General features: G+C 42.8%; 1 protein-coding gene across 1 annotated transcript in view; it reads right to left on the bottom strand.

The window, feature by feature from the left end:
* Positions 1-18,718: 18,718 nt before the first annotated feature.
* The window catches only part of LOC147737622 (uncharacterized), a 48,929-nt gene continuing 43,066 nt past the window's right edge, over positions 18,719-24,581 (bottom strand). Inside the window, exon 3 of the mRNA XM_086938292.1 lies at positions 18,719-21,787. Coding sequence (XP_086794418.1) covers positions 19,076-20,542 — 1,467 coding nt within the window. The 5' untranslated portion in view covers positions 20,543-21,787 and the 3' untranslated portion in view covers positions 18,719-19,075. The remainder of the gene's footprint in view (positions 21,788-24,581) is intronic.

Raw genomic sequence — 24,581 nt, 5'->3', positions numbered from 1 at the left:
GCGGTAGCAATGCTTTGGCGAGATATAAAGTAGGGACTTTAAAAAATGCTCCCAAAGGCTTTTTCAGGCGGATTGCCTACAGTGCATGTGTTTGGGCGCATGCACATCGCACACCATTTGGCAGGCTGTGAGCTTCAGACTTCATAGACTTTAAAGGAATCCGCCCCCCCCCCACTCTCCGCGTAATGCCAGAGCTTGTTTAAGACTTGGGCTGTTTTCCGGCCCTATTGCAATTACATTTTCCTTAGCCAACTCGCGCTAGTGCTGCTTTCTCTGCTTTCCAAATAATGTCTCGAGATTACTTGCCCTGCTGGGTTTTACATTTCTCATTCTCCTTACTCTTCCACCTCTCTCCGATATCACCTCTACCGCTCCACGTATGAGTAGACGGGTGTCCTGTTGCATTTCCTCATTTAGACATTGACACGTTTTCAGTGAAACTGGCATTTTGTCACTTAGCTTCTTTTTGAACTTGAATAAAACTGAAACCTCCCTTTCTGCCTACAAGCCGTACTTTTAAAAGTGCATCTCATTTGTTTCATGACGGGGATATCTATACAGTGCATGTGTTTGGGCGCATGCACATCGCACACCATTTGGCAGCCTGTGAGCTTCAGCCTTCAAAGACTTCAAAGGAATCCACTCCCCCGCCCCCCTCCGCGCAATGCCAGAGCTTGCATAGGACTTGGGCTGTTTTCCAGCCTTATTGCAATTATATTTTCCTTAGCCGACTCGCGCTAGTGCTGCTTTCTCTGCTTTCTAAATAATGTCTCGAGATTACTTGCCCTGCTGGGTTTTACGTTTCTCATTCTCCTTACTCTTCCACCTCTCTCCGATTTCCCCTCTACCGCTCTACGTACGAGGAGACGAGTGTCCTGTTGCATTTCCTCATTCAGACATTTACACGTTTTCAATGAAACTGGCATTTTGTCACTTAGCTTCTTTTTGAACTTGAATAAAACAGAAACCTCCTTTCTACCTACAAGCCGTACTTTTAAAAGTGCATCTCATTTGTTTCACGACAGGGATATCTAAAATCATCTGGGTTTTTTGAGAGGACGTGTCTTTGTCAGGACTTCTGCTGAAAACGTCTTCTGTGCATCTGCAAACTGCCTGCGCTGCGGTGGGTGAGCCCGAGGGGACCGGATTGTGGGTCTGTTGCTGCAGCAGATGCTCACAAGCTGAGCACTCCTGAGGCATTTAAATCCTGGCACTCTGCCCACTTTCCACGCAACCCCATTATTTTACAGCCAAGACTAGCGCTACAGGGAGGATTTTTGGGTGAGTGCCCTTACTGCTCGTGTTTACTTTGACAGTGCTTGTTACCTCTTCCATCCCCTCAGTATGCTACTCTGCAGCCACATGGAGGCCTGCCCCCTGTCCGTCAATCTTGCAGCCGCCCTTCCTTTTGCCCCTCTCTTCTCTGTAGTGGGATTAGGTGCTCCAGTGATATTTTTATGAGGTGGACACACACGGGTGTAGGGAGTTACCAAACCTCTTTAGTAACCACAGCGTAATTTACAATAAGTGGTTATTGTAAAGCCATTGCAGCCGTTGATTGACATGTTGGATTCACACAGTTTGCTTCCAGCACACCCCAAGACTTTATGGAAAGTGTAGGAGAGTGGGGTCTGCAATCCTATGGTCACCCCCGATTTTTGCTTTTTGCTTCACTGGTTTACGACTTTCCCTGGCTGTGGGCCTGCTAATCAGACCCACAGCCTAGCTGTTCTCTCTCTAAATTGACAAGCATGTACCTTAGGTGCATTTACCAATTGGTACTGGGCCACCTTATCAGTCCCTGTACAGTATACCTTAGGTATCCAGGGCATAGGTGTTCCCAGGGCCTACCAGGGGCTGCAGCATGTATTATGCCACCCCTGGCTGGCCATCCAAATCTGACACAACTAGCTGCATGACAGCTGGGGCAAGGTGGTGTAATCACCCTTTGCTTTAGATATAGTATTCCTATATCTAACCCTAAAAATGGACACATATATTCCTATCAGTCACTCCTATGGCAGGCCTTATCAATCCTGAAGGCAGAGTGCTTGGAATTATGTGAGATGGTGCTCTGGCATGAGCTGAGCCCGTTTGCAGCTTGCGGAACCAAGTCCTAATAGCTGTTCCATGATAACGCTATACCATATACTCTTAAGTGCATTATGAACCTCGCGGCCAAATGCTAACTTTGGCATAGCATTATCAAAACATGTCGAGTAAGGTGTCATACGAATTGGAATACTAACCCCTCGCCAATTCTGGCGACGGGGTTAGCATTCCACCCTTCTAGAGGGACACGACATGTATGTAACTGTGAACCCCGGTTAAAGTTAACTCGAGCCTCAGCATCACAAAATGGATGCTGCCACCACAGACACAAGTCTGACCTCCTGCTGCTGGGAGTCCTTCCAGAGAGGGCGGCTTGGACAAATGGTTTCCTGCCTTGGGAGGTGCTAGCACCAACCCAGACAGGATTTTGTGTATTAGGTAGGACAGGGCTCAATGGAATGAGACATGCCTGGGGCACACAAGGTGCCCTGTGCATACACCGGTCAGAACCAGTTCCTGGGGCACTCCAGCCCCAGAGCCGGCGCAAGACCGGACAAAGGAAAGGGGGTGTAACCACCCCCCTTCCTGGTCCCACCCAGAGGAGGGACCTAGTCATAGTGCAGCCCCCTTTAGCCAGATAAAGGTAGGAGCTGGTCCCATTCCAAATCAGATTACTCTTGACAACTTCCACGAAGAACTCTTGACCTTCGACGTTCTGCTCCCCAGAAGACTGAAGAAATCTCCCTTGTGGGCAAGGAGTGTCCACCCTGCACAAGCAGGCACCATCAGCGTCCAGCGGCTTCCTTTTGTCGTCTTCCTGCAAGGATCCAGACTTCAGAGCCCGACGAGACCCGGACTCCCAGACCTGTCCGACCTCTACCCACATCTCCAGCAGAGCTGAGACCCGTGGGTGCGACGAGACACGTGGGACCGGCCATCTTGGAAGAAGCAGCACCTCACTCCAGCACGACTTCAGAGGCATCCTCGTCCAAGTGCTTTGGGGACTGAAAAGCCCCGACCCGAGCAGCTCCTGCATTGAAGATCAGCCCTCCAGCATCCACGAGATCTGCGTGGGGCCCTTCTGCCTGTTTGCTGCTCGACGCGTTGTCTGGTCACTTGCCGGCTGGCTTGTGACCTCCTAGACGACGAACTCCGACAACTTTGCTGCTGGTCTGGTTGCTCCAGACTGGCCCTTGCTCCCTTCCAAAAGAGGAGCACCCCGGACCCTCCTGGTCCACTCCAGACGCCGTTTCCACTCACTGCGTGGGTTGCCTTTGCCAAGGCCTGTTGAACCCGAATCCGGAGACGACACCGCCGACAGCGAGAGCCTGCGTGGGACAGCTCGTCCCTCCATCCTGGTCGTCGAAGACACCACCTGGTCCACGTGGCTGCAGAGACAAGCGTCCACCATCACCTGATCGCGACGACGACATCTGGTTCCACTCCTGGTTCCACTCCAGTCACTGGCTAGTGACTTTGAACATTGTCCCCTCTGCTTTCAGGTTCCTCTCTTCACCAATCCACCCTTGGATTGCACCGGACATCTTCCTCCTGACCGTCTGCAGCATCTTTTCCTCCAGGCGCCATAGACTTCAACGCCGGAACCCGACACAACTTGGCACCTATGCACCCGCAGCCTGTGGGTGAGGTAACACAAGCATTTCGGTGCTCAGGGGTAGCTTCACTATCCTAGTGTCCAGTTCCATTTTCGTTTCAGTCCTCCCTAGTCAGGGACGTCCATACTCACCTTTTCTTTAAACTGTACTGTCCATAGACGATTGTACGCATCTTGCGTGTGAGTTCACACTCTGCACACGCGTTCTGTGGGCCTCCTATTACTTACCTCCAGTTAGTATAGTGTGGTCCCAACGATCCTATAGCCTCTGGACAGCTCCATTCCTTTGATTGACTTTCGCATTCCATTTAATTAGTATATGGTTTGTTGCGCCCCTCAGGCGTTCTTGGAAATACTGTGCGAACTCGTATTTCCTTTCAAGTATTGTCATGTGCTTAGCCCTCTGACCTCATAAAGAGTTCAGAGGTGTATGTTAGTTAATAAATATCTGTTTATTTTCATAACAACCTGTGTGGTGTCCTTTCACTTGGTATTCAAGGGGTTATATGTGGTAAAACAGCTGGCTTCACATGCCATTCAGAGTTTAGCCTAACGACTGCTTTTGTCCACGCTACTAGGATAGCTGGTCTATAAGGTTGACTTACAACCAATCACCATAAGGGATGTTTGGACTGATACAAGGTGATCACTAGAACTAGTGAGCATCATATATCAGGCCAACTTCTCACAGAAGGGACACAGGAGATCGCACTCAGTGATGCATGAAATAGTTTAAGCTTATCTTACATTATAGTTCAGTTCCCCAAAGGGGTGTCTGCAAGGCTTCTGGTGCCAAAGAGACGGCTCTATTCTAAAAGAAGAGTAATTTACAAGATGAAGTTTGGCCACCTACAACCACATTAATCATATGTTTTTTGAAGGAGTACCACATGCTTTGCAATTAGTATTTGCCACGCTGAAAGGCTCTTCAATGTTTTTACATGCTTACGTTATATTTGGAACCCAGTAAAACGCCACAGCAGGGCACTCACCTTCTAGTAAGGGGTAATCTTAGTTGAATGAACTGCATTTTAATTTAAGTGCTACAGCCAGAAATATGACATTCAAGCTCCTGTTTGGTCACCAGAAGTCTTGCTTTTTTACTATCTGATCTCTCCTCACTCTATCTATCTATCTATCTATCTATCTATCTATCTATCTATCTATCTATCTATCTATCTATCTATGTTATGTTATGTGATCTTGTATAGCGCATGGCTACACCAGCAACGGGGCGTCACAGCGCTTGCGGACATACCAGAAGCTAGTACGGCAGAGGAAGTGCTAGATGGATACAAACAGCCAAGTTTTTATACGTTTTCGGAATTGCAGGTGATTTGAAGTGGCCCGAGCTTTAGAGGGGATAGAATTCCAGAGCTTACGGGCCAAATACCTGAAGGAGCAGCCGCCGGCTCTGCTCCTCCAAATCCTGACAGTACAAGCTAGAGAGAGGTCCGCTGAGCGGAGTGCGCGCGTGGGAGTATAAAAAGAGCACAGTCCCTGCAGAGTTTGGGGGCCAGCATTATACAGGATTTTGTGGGTGAGGCAAAGAGTCTTGAATTGAATGCGTTGTTGTATTGGAAGCCAATGTAGTCGTCGGAGAAAGGGGGACGTGTGGCAAGTTTTAGGTAGGGCAAATAGAACGCGGGCGGCGGCGTTCTGTGCTCTTTGCAACCTGTTTTTTGCAGTCATATTGGAGCCTAGCATGAGGGCATTGCAATAGTCCAGGTGAGATAGAACTAATGCCTGGACTATAATCTGGCGGGCAGAGGGCTAAAAAAAACCAAGATGGGTTTAAGAGAGCGAAGACGCCCGTAACAAGTACCTGCCACTTTTTTGGCATGGGAATCCAGGTTGAGTGAATTGTCAAGCAACACCCCTAGATTTTTTACTGACTCCTTGGGTATAGGAGCTGGTCCCAGCGCAGGAGGCCACCAATGCTCGTCCCAAGTCTGCGTGCCATTGCCTATCAGGAGTACCTCTGTTTTAGAGGCGTTTAACTGAAGACAGTTGTTAGATAGCCACCTTGAAATCGCCAGAATGTCTTCTTGGAATTTAATTTGGTCCTCCACATTGTTATTGGAGAAGTTGAAAATGAGTTGTGTGTCGTCCGCATATGATGTTAACTGGATCTTACGTTCCAGGGCCATCAAGGCCAGGGGGCGGATGTACACATTGAACAATGTGGGACTGAGCGCAGACCCCTGAGGCACCCCACATTCAAGAGGGAGCTTGCTGGATGAGTACGGCGGCGCGTGCACCTGGAAGGAGCGGTCATATAGAAATGACGCAAACCAGTCCAGGGCTGTTTCCCTGACTCCGATCTCTCACAGTCTCTCAAGTAGTATCTTGTGGGAGACCGCGTCAAAGGCCGCACTCAAATCCAACAGAACCAGGATAGAGGTTGTGCCCATGTCCAGGGAGGCCCTTAGGTGTTCTGTGACTGTTAACAGGGCAGACTCCGTACTGTGGTTAGCACGGAAGCCATTGTGGGACTCATCAAGAATCCCATTGGACTCCAAGTAGGCAGTCAAGATGGAATTGACATGTGCTTCCGCCACTTTCGCAAGATAAGGGAGCAGCGAAATAGGTCGGAAGCTGTCTGGCCTTGAAGGATCCAGTGTTGGTTTTTTCAAGAGAGGTAATACTTTGGCATGTTTCCAGGATTTGGGAACGGTGGCTTGTTGTAAAGAACAATTAATCAGCTCTCGCCCTTCGTGCAGGACAGAGTCATGAAGTGATCTGAAAAGTTCCGGTTTGATGGGATCATCCGGGGATCCTGACTTTACTCTTAGGGCTAGGTGTTCCATCCCTGGCTGTTCTATAGGTGGGAGGGTCAGGAGGGAGTAGGGAGGATCAAGATTGTCTCTAGCAGGATTAGGGGGCCCCGATGGACTATCCAGTTGTAGTAGGTCGTATATCTCTTTGACTTTATTAATAAAGAAACAAGACAGTTCTTCACACTGTGCATCTGACACTACCAGGTTGCCTGTGCCTACCGGGGCATTGGTCATATCTTTCACCAGGGAAAAGATCGTTTTAGAGCGATTTGTGCTTGAGGTAATCAGGTCTGTATAGTAGATGGCTTTAGTTTTCTTTATAAGCTTATGATAAGCTTTAGTGGCCATTCTAAACTTAGTTTTGGCCAGGGGGTCATAAGATCGTCTCCAGATACGCTCTAGCAACTTGCAATGTTTTTTAGTTTCAGCGAGAGTCTCCGAGTACCAGGGGTGGGACTGATCTCGCCTAGGTCTCGAGCGTTTCAAAGGGATAAAATGGTCTAAATAATTCTATCTATCTATCTATCTATCTATCTATCTATCTATCTATCTATCTATCTATCTATCTATCTATCTATCTATCTATCTCACTCTATCTATCCATCTATCACCCTCACTCTATCTATCTATCTATCTATCTATCTATCTATCTATCTATCTATCTATCTATCTATCTATCTATCTATCTATCTATCGCCCTCACTCTATCTATCGCCCTCACTGTATCTATCTGTCTGTCTATCTATCTATCTATCTATCTATCTATCTATCTATCTATCTATCTATCTATCTATCTATCCCCCTCACTCAATCTATCTATCTATCTATCTATCTATCTATCTATCTATCTATCTATCTATCTATCACCCTCACTCTATCTCTTGCCCTCACTCTATCTATTGCTATCTATCTATCTATCTATCTATCTATCTATCTATCTATCTATCTATCTATCTATCTATCTATCTTCCTCAATCTATCTATCTATCTATCTATCTATCTATCTATCTATCTATCTATCTATCTATCGCCCTCACTATATCTATCTATCCATCTATCTATCTATCTATCTATCAATCTATCTATTTATCGCCCTCTATCTATCTATCGCCCTCACTCCATCTATCTATCTATCTATCTATCTATCTATCTATCTATCTATCTATCTATCTATCTATCGCCCTCACACTATCTGTCTATCTATCTATCGCCCTCACTCTATCTACTATCGCCCTCACTCTATCTATCGCCCTCACTCTTGCTCTATCTATCTATCGCCCTCACTCTATCTATCTAACTATCATCTATCTATCTATCTATCTATCTATCTATCTATCTATCTATCTATCTATCTATCTATCTATCTATCTATCTATCTATCTATCTATCTGTTTGGCGGATTGCCTCTCATTTTGGGACTCGCTGCAGGAATACTATTTTTGCTTCTATTGCTGCGATATGGCAAGTCATTTCACAAACGACACCTAGTTCTCCATGGAGACAACTCTACTGGCGATGAAGTGTCATGAGCGCATCGTCCAAATTTTGGGACTACCTCGTCTAAGAGAATTAAATACCACATGGTTTCTGTAATTCAGACCAATTTGGCAAGATTGCATCCTACCTGTTCTACGCTGCCTGCTATGCGGAGAAGAATACGTGTTAGACACATGTCTCACACTCCCATCCGTCATGCCAACGGATGTTGATACTTTGCTTGAACCAGTAACAGCCCATGCACTTTGTTGTCCCCAGCGGCTACCGATTCTGATGACGGCATTCATTGAGATCTCACAGACGCAAAAAGCTACTGCTGTAATTCATGAATTTTTATCTTGTGTTCTGATTAACTTGGACATATTATATTTGTCAATCTGTAACTTGGAAGATGTTTTTCTTTTGTAAAACCGAATAAAATTTGTTGATAATAATCACTAGGGGATTCATTTACAGGGTAGCATGGTATCCCTCACACTAACTCCAGGAGTCACAGTCCACACAATGGACATGCTTTGTTCCCCCTACTTCCAACCTTACATGTACCCCTAATCACCTGCCCAAACCTCTCTCTGCTGATGCCAATGTGGTCCTCCGTCAACCCACAGACCATATTTTTGGTCTCTTTGAAACTGCCCATACAATAAAAATGCTGCAGTTGTAAATACATATCAACTACCATTTGTTGTGTTTGCAACTTTTTATTTGAATAATAAAACCTAATAAACATAAGCTGATTATTAAAGCAAAACCAAACATCAGTTGCCATACACATAAGAGACAAAAGTAGTACATAAAAATCAACATACTGTAACACAGCAAAGTTATGTAGAGCACAATTCCTAATTTCGGGCAATCTTTAAAGTTCAACCATAGAAACGTTCATAAAGAACAGGAAAGGAAACAAAGAAGGTGGGGATACAGTGATTTCATTAATGTAATGCTTCCTACATGTAGAAAAACAAATACTAATTATTTTGCTTAAGCAAATAGTCCTCACATTAAAATACTAAGAGAAATATATTGAACAATGAACATTTCATATGTAATTAGAATTCAATTTGAATATTTTAACCTCCTCAGCATTATTTGACTCATGATTACAACCTGAATGCTTTCTGGAAAGGAACCGCCTCATGGAGTTCAAAATCACATCTTTTCCAACAATAGGATTCATTTTTTTTTTTTTTAAATATTTTTTATTTGCATCAAATGTACAAGTCATAATATACAAAAATCACATTTAAACTTTACATTAATCACAAGCAAAAATACGGTCATATAAAAAGAAAAGAGAAAAAAGAGAAAAAAAAAAAAAGAAAGATGCCAGTAATTAAGATATAAATGTCCCCCAGATTTTGTCAGTTTTTTGTTTAGCCCGGAGGCCCTTTGAGGTAGCAAGAGTGGTCTCCATAGCATAAATTTCTTTAACAAAGCTCCACCATTCCATAACAGTTGGCGTGTTTTTCTGCCAACAATAGGATTCAAATGATAAACTTGAATTTCAATTCAATTTATTTATTTAGGCCACTTTGGGGATCAACAATTTGAAATATATACAAAATCCATACACTTTTGTAAAAAATGTCTCCTAAACTTGAATTCCATCCACTTTTTGATTAAACACTTCCCATTCTAGCAAGCATCACAAGACCACTTGTTGTTATCTTCCCAATTAGTGATTATTCTTCGGCTGGCAATAACAATAAATATGTTTCGAATTTTACCTCTGAAAGCAAAAACATGCCATTTCTGAATCATGGTGCACAATAAAATGTACGAACAGAAGGGCATATTTTGGTGTAGCATTCATTAAGGTTTGACCAGGCTTGAAACTAGAATTCCTGATGTTTGGGACATTTAAATGTCATATTTTTGAAAGAGTTCTAACAAACCCAGCATGAGCTCCACAAAAAATAGAAGATGACTGAATTGTACTTAAAGAAAATGTTCTGATAAGTAATCTATTGATGTTAAATACAGTGGTCAGGCAATGCTTGAGGACCTAATCTATTCAGATTTTAACTCCATAGTTTGTTCAATAAATTGACCGAGCATAATACTTGAAGGTCCATCTCTCAGATCAGTTCTCTTACAGTTTTAGTTGCGATAACACTAATACAGATCATTGATAAATAGATTTTAAAAGCCATGGGTGGAATTGATCCTTGGTCTAAATCTAGATTATTGTCTGCAATGGAAACCAGTACAAACAGATCAAATCTAAAATCATTGAATATGTTTATTATAGTGGTTTAGAGTAAACCCAGAAGACACATATTGTTCCTGAAACTCAGAAAATGTATCTAAAGATTATGATTAAATCCTATTTTATGTCCAGAGACTGCTTTAGCTGCGTTCCTGTTTAAGTGACAACATTTGCAAATATATTTAACAAAACATTAACGCTGGATGTCAGGAATTCTGTCTTTAAGTATTGTGTAAGAGTTATGTGTGATGGTTTTATTTGATCTGAAGCAACACTAACACTAAATGGATACATGCACCGGTTATTATTCAACGAACAATATTAGCAAACTTAATTTGGAGGGAATTGAGAAAAATTGCCTCATGTTTTATTGTTAAAAAAATCTACTGGTTCAGTAATTCACAGAGTTTGCAAATGCTAAACCCCTTTTTGAAATGTACTAAACCCATTTAACAATTCAGAATTTGGAAGGGGAATGTTAATAGTTTCCCTTCTGAATATTTAATAAGGTATGTATTGAGCTTTAAAACCATATGTGGACTGAAAAACAGTAACAGGAGGTAGTAACCCAAGGGGACATTTGTGAATCTGAAAGTAAAATGGGGTGCATTAAAAATGGCTTTATTTAAAAGCTATCACAGACAAAGTAGTGTGCTGACGCTACAAGCAACCACTGTTTACCAAATGGATTATTAGTACATGAACCTCAGTATTTCCTATATTGCTGAAATGTAGTCTCTAATATTTTTGTAATGTCGTGTAAATATTTGTTCCTGTTAGTTCAGAATTTCAATATTGTCAATGAATGTCCCTATTCTTTTTGTCAAACATATTGAAATATCTTCATTCCAATTTTTGGGGCATTCTAAAAAGTGTTTTCACTCTCTAACTTGAATCTTCCTAAGAAAAATACTGACGCCAGTCCCTGGTTTCTCCTAGATCATTTAGCTTTCTCACTAAAACAAGCACAATATTGATTTGAGAGAGGTGATTATTGTAGTCATACGCACTGGGGTTAGTTTAGAAAAGACCAATTCCTTAATCTTTCGAAATAATACTTGGAAAAGTTTATGTTCAATAATTTCAGATAACTTACTGATAAAGATATCAGATAAAGATCCACAAATTTTGTATACCTTGTGGTATCAAAAATATGCTAGAATTAACATATTAGTTATATTTGCGATGATCAACTTTCTGTTATTTTAACACAGTTTGTCAGTGCACAGAGTATTTTCCCTACATAGATCACATTTCATGCAATGGTCTGTGCTTCAACGTACAATGAAGGGGTAAAAATGCATTTCTACCACAATCAAGAAACCCTTGGGTCTCTGAGGATTACTGTTGCAAATGAAGACCTTGCTAAGATGAAATATCCCTTTAAAAGGACGATTTCCCTCACCTACCATAGTTGGCATGCTTCCTTATTGGGAATCTCCTTGCACCATGAAACAACCCCCTCACTGAGAGGGAGGAGTTCAGGCATATTATGTTATAGAGAAAGGTATACTAAATACCACAATAATGAGCTCAGGGTAGTGGGGGCAGCAGAGTGAAAGTTAAAACTTGTTAAAGGGTATGTGGTTTCCATTATTTGTACACCCCTGGGGCAGGATTAAAAATAGGACACTGTGGGAGAAATATATATACACTGTTAGAGTCAATAAGAGGTCAACATGTTTCAGCATATTAACCCTCCAAATAGGTGTTTGCGGCATTCTTCAGGACTTAATCAAAAGTTCTGCCGCTCAATGTACTCAATCAATAACAAGCATTGTCATAGCCAATAGGTCTCGCCTTTGGGACCTCATAAGTGTTTAGCCATGCATATTCAGTAACAATGTGAAATAATTGCTATTAAAAAAAAGAAGACTATAAACTAACTAAGCTAGACGTGACTTTATAACTGGTTAATCAAACATTTCTGGAGGTTTAGTATATATAAACAACTCCTTTTTTCTATGGTGTGTCATATAAAGTTGATGCTTTAAATTTTGGTAAGAGTACACAACGTCAAAAAATTTAATACTGCTTTTATATTAATATACCTTTGAAAGCTTGAAGTGAAAGACAATTCGAAGTGGCATTTGGTTATGAGTAGGCGCTAATGACTATTTCCGGATGACAATGTAATTAGCATTTTTTGTATAAGATGTGTTAAAAGTATGGGTAGGGAAAATGGCTATTTTGGCCAAAGGCTGCCCTTTATATATGCATGCTAGTTTTATTTGTAAACAGAATCACAATTTGTTATGTGGTACACTGTAATGTTAGATGAATCTGTTTTACCCTTCTGATAAGCAAGGGATGACGATGAACCGTTTTTTCATCCCTGGTTTTAAATGGATTCAGGTTGGAACAGAAGAGGTGTTGGTTGACTTTACCTCAGAAAATGGTTGTTTCCCGCATGCTGCTTTCAAGCGACTTAAATCCCTTCAGAGGAAGAGGCGGCTGCATGCCTGCATATATGGCCAGATCAGTACTTGGCTGTTTCGGTTCTCCAGTGGGGCTAGAATAGAAGCTGTTAAGGGCAGGGGCATAGCTTACCATTGGTGCAGCAGGTGCAGTGGCACCAGGCCCCAGATGCCTTAAAGGCCCACTGAACCCTGATAATTGCTGTTTGTCACAGTTCAAACAGAGGCCTGAGGGGCCCACAGAACAATGATTATTGCTGTTTTCCACAGTCCAAATAAACGGCAGAGGTCACATTTCCTTTCTTGCCTTGGGGCCCAAGGCACACTGGCTAGGCCACTGGTTAAGGATGCAGTGGGGAAGAAGTGGCGAGACAGGTGGATTATCTAAACAGCTCGACGATGACTTCATGCCTGGGTATTAAAGTATTCATTACAATTAAAGACTTAAGCAGGAATAGATATCATAATATAGGAAGGCCTATGTACAAATGCAGCTCGATTAGCGGCTGCCTTTAACTTCTCACTTATCACCTCTCCTAATTTAGTTTTATATTAGATGCAGACATAAATCGTGACCTATGAATATGTTTATCTATCTTTAGGTTCAAATGACCCATCTTTTCCATATACAAGTATCAGACAGGTCGGAAACGCCTAAAGGCTTTGAACTTGATAAAGCCACATTAATCACTGGTCTTGAAATGCAAATGGCAGCATTAGCCACGCAGAGGTGTATTCTACATAATCTCATTATGTTCAGGGTACGGGAGAGTGTTTAGGGTATAAAGCACTTTAACAAAAACATTTCTGCCACCTTAGAAATTCAATCTTCCTTGTCCTACCCTAGTATACAAGTAGTACCACATTCTTTGTATACCTGAATTAAATAGGCACACAAAATAGTACCGTATTTAAATGCCCAATTCAGAATTACAGGGAAGGTGCACTGTCCCAGACTACACAATGGTGCAGTTTTCAGTGGGTGCTATCATCCCACACAAGGGGAGTACACCAGATTATGCTGGAAAAAACATGTGGTGCCCCAACGTAGGCGCAGTTGTAAACCACCAGTCTGCTTACATAGTAAAGCGTCTGGCAGCTATTAAATGAGGTGGCATGTTTCCCCTGCAGGTGGTTGGGGTCTTTCACCATCCTGTCAGGTGGGGGGTATACAATCAGTGTGCCTCCTGACTGCTTGTTTGCCCTTTCGCCCGTGTCAAGAATACAGTGCAGTCCTTGGAGGAGCAGTCAATTTGTATTCATGAAAGACACTTGTGTTTCTCGGATATATAATCCCCAGATGATGCCTGAACTGTTCCCCAATGGGCTATTTGTACATGGTATTGAATTGTATGGTCTTATGAGCACTGTTAATAATAAAAAAAAGATTTAGTGGAGTGTTTATTGCCCCTATGTCACTCTACTTCTAAGCACCTAATACAGCTTGTACAGTGGTTACTGTCATCTGTTCACCCACATTATGCTTAATATAAATAGTGCACAATTTAGGCGTTTGTGTCTGCCTACAACGTGGACCTGATACAAATAGCAGTACCTACAAGGTGGATGGTACAATTCAACAAGAGTCTAAGATACTCCAGCACAGATGACGTTGCATCAACATTACGGGGCATCGGTCTTGATGGCAAGCCAACTTAAAACGTATCAGTATTGTATACATTATTATCAGAAACTATACTTGCCTCTTGGATACAACTTTACAATGGAATTGTATTAATTTTTGTACAGTTGTGTGTATACAGTAAAACAACCTCCCCACCATAAATGATCTGTCTATTCATCTTTGTGGGATCTGGAGTAGCATGCTACTCGCCGAAAAGCACTTCAACACTTCATCAGATAGCAAGCGCTATATAAATGCAAAACCTTCCCTCTTCTATCCCCCTACTATCTTTTTTAACCCAACTAACAGACCAACATGTCCAGCTCTCAAATACATTTTATATTTCCCTATACTAATTCACCACTAATCATTTTTGGATCCTAGAGTAGTACTCGCCGAAAAAACGCTTCAAAATTCGTCAGGGGTAGTAAGCGTTCTAGAAATCTAAATATATTAGAATTACTGTTTACATCGGGCTGCACTAACATGAGGATAAAAGCAGGGTGGGGCTTAGAGTTTATCTGCCCAGAACGCAGCATACTACAGAAAGTGTGTGAACAGTCTATATGTTGTGCGCCTTGCATAGAAAAATACAGCATACAATATTTATCGAAGAGTCTATTGGCTCAGTCAAGGCTTCTATTTTTAATACAAATCATGTTTGCGAGCGCAAGGATACGAAAAAAGCTTTCTAAATATACAAAAGAAAATTGGATGCATTTGAAAAACGTTCCGGCCCACACCCATCTTCCATATACCAGGTAGGATACACTGTGAATGCAATATCTTCTGTGGAAATGTACGCCTTTACAGGAGTTACATTTGAATGATCAAAAACATACCTCCTCCCAAAAAGAAAATGTTACTGGGCAAACTGGAAATTAAATGTAAAGGAATAAATTGGCACTGTATCAATACTGAAGGCATTTTGGACAAACCGGGGTTAAATATTTCAGAAGGCAACAATTTGAGGAACCAGGCTACCAAGGCACAGGAATGTGGCGGGAACCTCCAGCTCTGGGTCGGATTCCTGGAATGATGCACATGCCGCAGGGAACAGATGCAAGGGGCACGCATCATTCTTGTAAACTACCTTGACCTATATGGTGCAAAAATCTAGGCTCTTTCATTATTTGATATTAAAACGCATAGATATAGAAGACAGACCCCACGCTCTGGACCTCAAAAGAATGGATTCTAAGGCATTCTGAAATTTGTTGTGCAAGGAGAGATTTAAAATGAACTATGTCGCCTGCAAAAGGTCAGAGGGCATGGCATGCATGATTTGGTTCCCATAATTCCTTGCAAGAAGGAGCTCGTGAATTTGAGTCTCCACAGAGCTGCCATGGGATCTCTGACTGGTCAGTTCATCTCTCCAAGCTATCACAGAATACATTGCTCCTTGGTTAATGCTTAGAAACTGGCAGACCAGGTCCATTTTTCAGGGGTTATTCGTACTCCAATCTGCCTCAGCTTCCAGGCACAGGGTGATTAAAAAAAAAGCTTTAATAAAAGTACAAAGATCGGTCAGCAGGTTTTACAGCTTTTTGTTAAACATTGAAAAGGTCCCAAAGCAAGAGAGGGAAAGGCAGAAAAGGGGAAGGTGATGAAGAGAGACAGCAAGGATAAATAAGCACACGCGCAAGAGTGTGTTCAGAGTTTAAAGCCCTTACTAAAAGCTTCGCAGAGCAACGCATGCGGCCTGGCTCAGGCGAGACCTAAAAATGGTGTATGAACCATATAAGTATAAAGAAGGGTTTTAATATACAAAACCATCCAGTGATCATATTAATCTTCATAGAGTGGTTAATTCACTGGTGGTACCAAAAAGAATACATGTATAGGAAATATAAGAATGGTTTGAAAAAATCGAGGTCAGACATTTGAACAACTGTGCTAGTGTTACATTTCAAAGCTATTCAGTCCAGGACATACAAACCCGTCCAAATGGGACACAACCATATACTGTATAGTCAATGTCTGTTATTCTTAGTATAGGTGAAAAATAAAATAATTTATAGACAACAAGATTCACAACAATAATAATATACTGTTAAAAAGGTTAATCCGCCGACGTCGGGAAATATGCCTCAACTCACCGTGGCATGCGGCTCAGGGTGACTCTCCACCCTAATAAAGAATTATAGGAAGGTGAGCATGGTAAGAAAATAAGTCTTCTGGAAGGCTGTAACAGTTCTAGGCATTTCAGAACAAGTGTAAAGAAAAAGTGTGCCCATGTAGATTAAAAACTGTCCATATACTCATAGGCGGTGTCTGCAATAGTGACTGAGGTATTTTCGTATGGCTGTGAAGTTCCTAATACGTTCTCCGAGCATGTATTCAGATGTCACTTAGGTTTATCGAGACAAGCGGGCAGCGTAATGGTAGTTAACACTAGGGGGAGACACGCCAAGACCGTGGAGGCAGTCGTGTGTCTGCCTTGAAGTTTGTGTATCAATGTTTTTGATGGCTCGTGCCTCATAACAGGCTTGTGTTGCGGCAGCACAGGATGAACAAAGGCAGAACCTAGTGCAGTAACTTCCAAAGGAAACATGTGGTGTTGTGGGGAAAAAAAAGACACTTAGAGCTAGTTGGCCTAACACAAAAGTACAGCGTGCTTAGATTCCAGAAGCAACTGCCCCATTAAAATATGCAGCGGTAAGGCACATGATAAAACTGCCTAGTTTAAACATAGATGCAGCATTCTTCAAGTTGAAAACTGCGGACGTGTTTGATGTGCACTGCAATAACAAAGCTGCAATGCAGTGGAGTAAATGGCTTAAAATAGTTGACCTCTGCATGGGGGCAGCGTGCTTTGTTTTCAAGACACAACCCCTGCCACATGTGCACTGAGAACTTTCTTACAACACGAGAGAGTGTGCTTTGACACTTCCATATCTTTAACATGAATACAGCGTTCTTTAAATTTTCATAACAATAAAAAAATGAAAAGACGCGCTCAATGCACACAAGATTCAAGTTAAACAAAAAGGTAGGTTCAGGGACCCATTTCTGTATACAGGGAACTCGTTGAAGAAAAAATTACAGATATAACACACGTAGGGTCAGAGACCCATAACTGTATACAGTGAGCCAGCAATCCGTTATACCACAGGATGGAGGACGGTGTCCAGAGTAATCGCTGTTGCTCGAATAGAGGATCCGGAGCTAGCTAAAGCCTAATTTGGTGTGTGGCTACTGACTCAGGTTGTATAATCGCATTACTCTGATGCAGTCACGTGACCACGAGTACTTGGGAAATGTAGTCCCATGCCGGCAGCATGAATGTGAATGAACGCGCACTACATGCTGAAGGCTTTCTTGCCTCTGTCACACACAGCCACTTTTTCACGTGGAAAAGAATAACTAAAGATGGGCCTCCATCGAATTTAAATGCAAATACCACAATGTACTGGCATGTGTTTTTAAAGGGTCAGCGCTGTATACCCAAGGGCGAAAGAACCATTAGGAAAATCAGCACACCCGAAAACCAGATTGCCCATAGTAGAAATGAGTGATGGGTGTGTAAACAATTTCCCTTGGACTACGCATGTATCCTGTTGCAAGCGGCCAGTCCCATATGTCTAAGGGTATAGAGATGTCAGTGCACCTGAATCAGAGTGCCCAATCTTGTATGGATAAGTGTAGGATGTTTGGACCATGTCCAATGGACAGTCTGTTACAGGAATCTGGTGGAGGTGAACACCTGCACCACTCTTCCTTTGAAAGAAAGAAGGAATGCCTTCAATGCAAGACGAATCGCCCGGACTCAAGAGGGTTGATGTGGTGCCTGGACTCTGCCAGAGACCCGAGGCCTTTGATCTCCGCCATTCCCATATGGCTGCCCCAACCCAGGAGTGACGCATCCGTCACTACTGTGAACTCAGGTTGGAGAAGGGAGAGGGATCTCCGCATAGGCTTAATCTTATCATTAAAAAATAGATATCAGTCATATGTTAAGAAACAAGGGTGAGTAGAAACCTTTTGGGTGGAGTAATATTTAAAACATTATTATTGTGATTTTTTGGGCAATTAGTTGATTTTTGCAAGCACTAACACTTCTCTGTGTAAAGTAAAGACCTGGAGAGTTTTGTAACTTTCAGATACTCAAATTGTGGATTCTGTTGCAATTAAAAATATTTCCAGGCCTGAAATTTCTTTGGAGGTTGCATGCGGCAAGCCTAAGTTATCCTGCAAGAGTTTCTTGATGAATTCTATTGAAACTACAATATGTGCTCTCTCATGTAAAGTCAGGTTGTTAAAAGCTTTTCTGCAACTCAAGATATGCTTTACTTTACACCTGGTCTGGATGCATTTCTCATGTTTAGTAAGATCTCCTTTCTGAGTATAACGTGTCTGGCTTTCCCCTCCTGTATATGGCTTTAGTCCAGTGTGAATTCTCTCGTGAAATGACATTGTATTCAAGACTAAACATTATCTGACATTCAGAACACACATAAGGCTTTTTTCCACCGTGTGAGTTCGCTCATGTCAAGTGAGAAGTAATTTGTAACCAAAACTTTGCTTGCATTTCGAGCACTCATAAGGTTTTTCCCCAGAGTGGGATCTCTCATGAAGCATAACACTGTCTTTCAGATTCAACCTTTTATGGCATAAGGATTTTCTCTAGTGTGGAGTTTCTCATGGTGAGATAGCGTTTTTCTCGACAGCTTTTCTGGCATTCAGAGCACTCATAAGGTTTTTCATCAGTATGGAGTTGCTTATAGTTAGTGAGGCTGTTCATGTAGAGTGAGATTGAGTTTAAAATTAATGCTTTTCTGGCATTCAGAGAACTGAAATATTTTGATGGTGTGTTTTCTTATGGCGCTTGTAACCATCTCTACCTCTGAATCTTGTCTGACATTTAGAGCACTGATAAGTCTATTCACTAGTGTGGATTCTCACATGTTCAGTGAGATGAGATTTTTGGCTGAAACAATTTTGGCATTCGGAGCACTGATAAGGTTTTTCCCCAGTGTGGACTCTTATATGCTGAGTGAGACTGTTTTTTTGACTGAAACATTTGTGGCATTCAGAGCACTGATAAGGTTTTTCCCCAGTGTGGATTCTTATATGCTGATTGAGACTGTTTTTTTGACTGAAACATTTGTGGCATTCAAAACACTGATAAGGTTTTTCCCCAGTGTGGGTTCTTATATGCTGAGTGAGACTGCTTTTGTCACTGAAACATCTCTGGCATTCAGAGCACTGATACGGTTTTTCCCCAGTGTGGAATCTCACATGTGCAGTTAGAAGTGATTTAAGTTTGAAATCTTTTGGGCATTCAGAGCACTGATAAGGTTTTTCCCTAGTGTGGGTTTTTATATGTAGGGTGAGATTTCTTTTTTCACTGAAACATTTCTGGCATTCAGAGCACTGATAAGGTTTTTCCCCAGTGTGGAATCGCACATGTGCAGTTAGAAGTGATTTAAGTTTGAAATCTTTTGGGCATTCAGAGCACTGATAAGGTTTTTCCCTAGTGTGGGTTTTTATATGCAGCGTGAGAAGTCTTTTTTCACTGAAACATTCCTGGCATTCAGAGCACTGATAAGGTTTTTCCCCAGTGTGGGTTATTATATGCAGCGTGAGAAGTCTTTTTTCACTGAAACATTCCTGGCATTCAGAGCACTGATAGGGTTTTTCCCCAGTGTGGGTTCTTGTATGTCGAGTGAGACAGCTTTTTTGACTGAAAGATTTGTGGCATTCAGTGCACTGATAACGGTTTTCCCCAGTGTGGATTCTTATGTGCCGATTGAGACTACTTTGTATACAGAAACATTTCTGGCATTCAGAGCACTGATAAGGTTGTTCCACAGAATGGATTATTGCATGTCGAGAAAGACTTTGTTTGTTACAAAACCTTTCCTGGCATTCAGAGCACTGATAAGGTTTTTCCCCAGTGTGGAATCTCAAATGTGCAGTTAGAAGTGATTTACGGTTGAAATGTTTTGGGCATTCAGAGCACTGATAAGGTTTTTCCCCAGTGTGGGTACTTATGTGCTTTGTGAGACTACTTTTTAAACGGAAACATTTCTGGCATTCAGAGCACTGATAAGGTTTTTCCCCAGTGTGGGTTCCTCTATGCTGAATGAGACTGTTTTTGTACATGAAACATTTCTGGCATTCAGAGCACTGGTAAGGTTTTTTGCCAGAGTGGATTATTAGATGACGAGAAAGACTTTGTTTGTTACAAAACCGTTCCTGGCATTCAGAGCACTGATAAGGGTTTTCCCCAGAGTGGATTCTCATATGTTCAGTGAAATAAGATTTTTGGTTGAAACTTTTTTTGCATTCAGCGCACTGGTAAGGTTTTTCCACAGAGTGAGAGTGGTTTCCCCCTGTGTGCATTCTGTCAAATTCTGTGAGATAAGATTTATGGCTGTATCTTATTTGGCACAGGTAACTTTTTTCCCCAACTTCAGTTATTTTGCCTCGCTTTAAGAGTCGGGCTTGTTTAGATAATGTTCAGCACTTATCTCTAAAAGACAGTGTGTGTAATCTTCTCAACACTTGAATTCAGCAAAAAATGTCAGGAACCAGCCCTGTAACACCTGTTGAAATTTTTCTAGCAGATAATAGTCTTTAAGTAATAGCCTCTCCGGCAGCAACTTCATTTGTGACTGAAGTTTTTCTCAAATCTATTTGTATAGGTTCTTAGCAATGCAGTAATAAAGTGTTAGTCTGATATTTAATGATTAAACTGATAAGTACCTTTTTGCACTGATGTAATGGCAGTAACTGAGGGTGTTAGAACGTGCAGAGTACTATTGTGGATCATTAGTCGCAGAACATCAGTTCCTTCTACTCTTTCTATGTTTGGTGTAAGGTTAAGGTTTGTAGTTCTGAAGACGAGGATTTATTTACATTAGCTATAGCGCAATGGTGATCCTTTAATCCATTTTTATATTTAACAGTTTTACATATCACTCCTGCACAACAGATAATGTTGAGGCGATTTACATAGAACTACAGAACAGTACACAACAAAAGTGAAACAATCTGAGATGGTCATGAACACAATAAAGTGGTGAATATTTAAGGTTTTCGCAAGAGTGAGCAGAGTGGGTCGAGGTGTTATATCCCGATAACTCTCAAACTTGAGTAACTGGCTAAAAACGGTTGTTGAACAAAGGTGATTTTCCAATCTTTTGGTTGTTAACGTGTCAGCTTCGTAGTCTTCTTTCAGCGTCTTTTCTTTGATGGTATCCAGAAGAAACCTTTAGTTGTTACTTTCTTTTATGCAGTGTGTGTTTCCTCTCTCGAATTACATGATGCTTTAGATGAACGTTCTTCTGTCATGCTTAGGTAATTTGTCTTTCTGATAATATTTTAGATGAGGATGCTGAAGTGGTCTTCCTACATTATTTCTGAGGCTGTGTGCACAGATATGGCTTTGCTCTGGGTTAATGAAATGCAAAATTAGTGACTTCACTTACAGGTATAGTACTTTCCTCGCCACACGTAGATTTTTGGAAATTGTTTAAACGTATAATGCTGGATGTCCTTTAGTTTTTCAAAACAATCCTTCAAATGGAACTGACATTCAGTTGCTTAGTGCTAAATCTTGCTTTCTTCGTCCATAATTTCAATCACCTATAGTATTAAAATTAAATAGTTAATACATGTACATTTCCAAAAATATAACTAACAAACCAAATCAATGCAGAATTTTGAAAATGTTGAGCTGTTTTTCAGACAGAGCAGAGTGTAGAATGGTAGCATGAGAGTACTTGGATGTAGGAGGGAGGATTTGTAGAATTTTCAACATTTTATTAAGCACACAAAGGATACATGTACCCTATGGAATTGCAACATAGAATCCCAAAGGCAGATATTAAAGTCATATGGACCGGCACCAAACAGATATTTAAAAAATATATACTATTAATTAATTTGTAATGCAGATTTCTGGGAAGGGAATGACTCCTCCACGGACAACAGGCATTTCCCCCTGCCCTGAGTTACCTGCTACTTGTATCTGGTATCCTGACTTTTGAGTTCTGGCCTCTGCCGCACGCAAATCTATTGTGTGCTGCAAGGACTATGCCTAGACCTATCCCTCAACTATGGTCCAGAGTATGAATCAAGGGCAATGAAATTAAGGCGTACTTTCATGTGTTCATTTTATTCCACCTGATTATCAGTTGTTAGGTTTTTCTGCACCTGGATTTACTGGGTGCAGAAAACCAGGACACAATCTTTTTCCAGACAGAAAAATTAGACTGAAAAGTCGCATAAGACTCTGGGTGCAGCAGAAGCAGCTAAGACTTATGCTGTTTTTTTTAATAACTGGGAGAAACACACAATTCTTCCCTCTGTTGGTGTTCACAGTCGTTGTTGGCCTGTGATTCGGCATTGAGTGCAGAGCATATCGGTTAGAGCCGAGGGGCCGAGCCGAGGAGGAGTTGATGAGCAAGCGTGGCGGAGCTTGAGACGCCTGCCCGGGTTTGTTTTGTGACAGGTTTCCGCTCCCGAAGGCGCTTTAAGTTCTACGGATCTGCTGTGGGGGCAGGAATAGCCGCTGCAGGCACGCGGTGCTAAGGCGCTGCTGGTGCTGCTCGTGTGGTGGCTGCTGCAGGGCACCGAGGAGCACAGAGGGGCACAGAGGAGCCTTGGCCTGCTGCCTGATTTTTGTCAAAAATGTGTTTAATCGGGGGGGGCGTGGCTGGCCGAGCAGCGACATGGCCGCTTTCTAAGCGAGCTCCGCCGGCTGCGCTATTAATCCTGTTCATAATCCTGCCTGGGATGCGAAGTTCACGCATCTATCCTGACACAGAGGTTGCTGAGAGCGAGGGGCGGCTGAGGTGAAAATTTGCCGTTCCGGGTGCGAACCAACATTAAGTTATTGGCCTTGAAAGATCTGCCGGTGTGCTGCAGGTGCGGAGCCTGCCTGAGACGGAGCCCTGCTTGGGGGACGCGTCACACTATGGCCCGGTGCCTGGTAGGCCCATTTGTGCAGACCGGAGATATACACTCGGGACCCTGACATCGTGTAGGTGAGCGAGCCACTCCGCCTGATGTGTGCTGGGCGCGTGCATAAACGGACGACCATATCTCCGTGAGGGGGTGTGAAGCTGTGGCCGTGGTGTGTGCTGTTTGCCTGACCTTCGCGAGGCCTGGAGAACCGCCATCTGGAAAGCGGAGGGAAGATCTGATTATTTTGACCGGCGGGCTCCAGACATCCGCGCTCAGGATGACCATAAAGTGGTCATGCGGGGAGGATTTGTAGCACTGCCTCTACAGAGATTGAGCTGACCTTATACCAACGTGGCCGTATCATTGGGCTAAACAGAGACACATCGCCATTTTGCGCGCTTTCCGATGTGAGTGCTTGGGAACCTGACCCGAGTGGCGGAGGGAGTGCTGTGCGATAATTGTGCTGGTGAGAACCCCGGAATAATCCTTCGATCAGTTGACGCAGGCAGGAGAGACGGTAGGTGGTCCCCGCCGCCTTCAACTGCCGAAAGTATTGCTTTCGCCGCATCTGGGGGTTGCGGTGAACACCCTTTTGGATCTGGATCATTTGCTCATCGTTGGTGCCGGGCCTGCGCGATGCATTGCACCTGACGCTTGGCCAGCTGATCTCGCCTGGTAACGACCGCGAGGTGGCCCTAGCTGGCGAGTATTGACCTCCTGGGGGGTCGGCGATTTATAGTGAGCAGCTGGCAGAATTTCCCATACCTGGCCCATTACAAAGGCTCTCGGGAAGTGAACATTGGTCCTGCACATTGGAGGACTGGAGTTTGATAGCGCCCACAGTCTCGGCCACACGTTTGCCTGCATTACCCCCTACATACTTACTACTTCCTGGCCGGGTCTCTATTATATTAATAACAATGGGCAAGGGCGACCCGAAACAACCTAAGATCAGATTTGAGCAGAAACGTCAAGCTAGACAAAATGACCAGGTTTGCGACAATACAGAGCTTAATGCACCTGATACTGAACAAGACATTGATATTAAGGCACTAATGCTGGAGGTGCGTTCCAGTCTTAGAAGTATTGACACTAAACTCGACAACATGACGTCTCAGCTTGAATCGGTTAAAACGCTGGTCGGAACACACGAAACACGCCTGGACTGTCTCGAAAACAGACACACGGAATGCTGCGAATTCCAGCAGGAGTTCAAACAGCATATCACTAATCTGGAGAAAGAGGTTGAACTTTTGCGCGCCAAGGCTGATGACTTAGAGGCGCGTTCCCGTAGATGAAACGTGCGCATAACTTGTATTCCGGAGTCCACCGCCATTGACAGGATGGAGTCCTTTGTCACGGTCCTATTGCACGAACTATTCGATCCACACTTGTCTCAGGTCTTCAAAGTGGAGCGTGCCCATAGGGCGCTGGGTCAGAAACCACCTGTGGGCGCACCGCCGAGACTGAT

Source organism: Lissotriton vulgaris, chromosome 1_1 (genome assembly GCF_964263255.1).
Source record: "Lissotriton vulgaris chromosome 1_1, aLisVul1.2, whole genome shotgun sequence".
In the NCBI taxonomy this organism is placed as follows: Eukaryota; Metazoa; Chordata; class Amphibia; order Caudata; family Salamandridae; genus Lissotriton; species Lissotriton vulgaris.
This window is presented reverse-complemented; position numbering and strand designations above follow the sequence as displayed.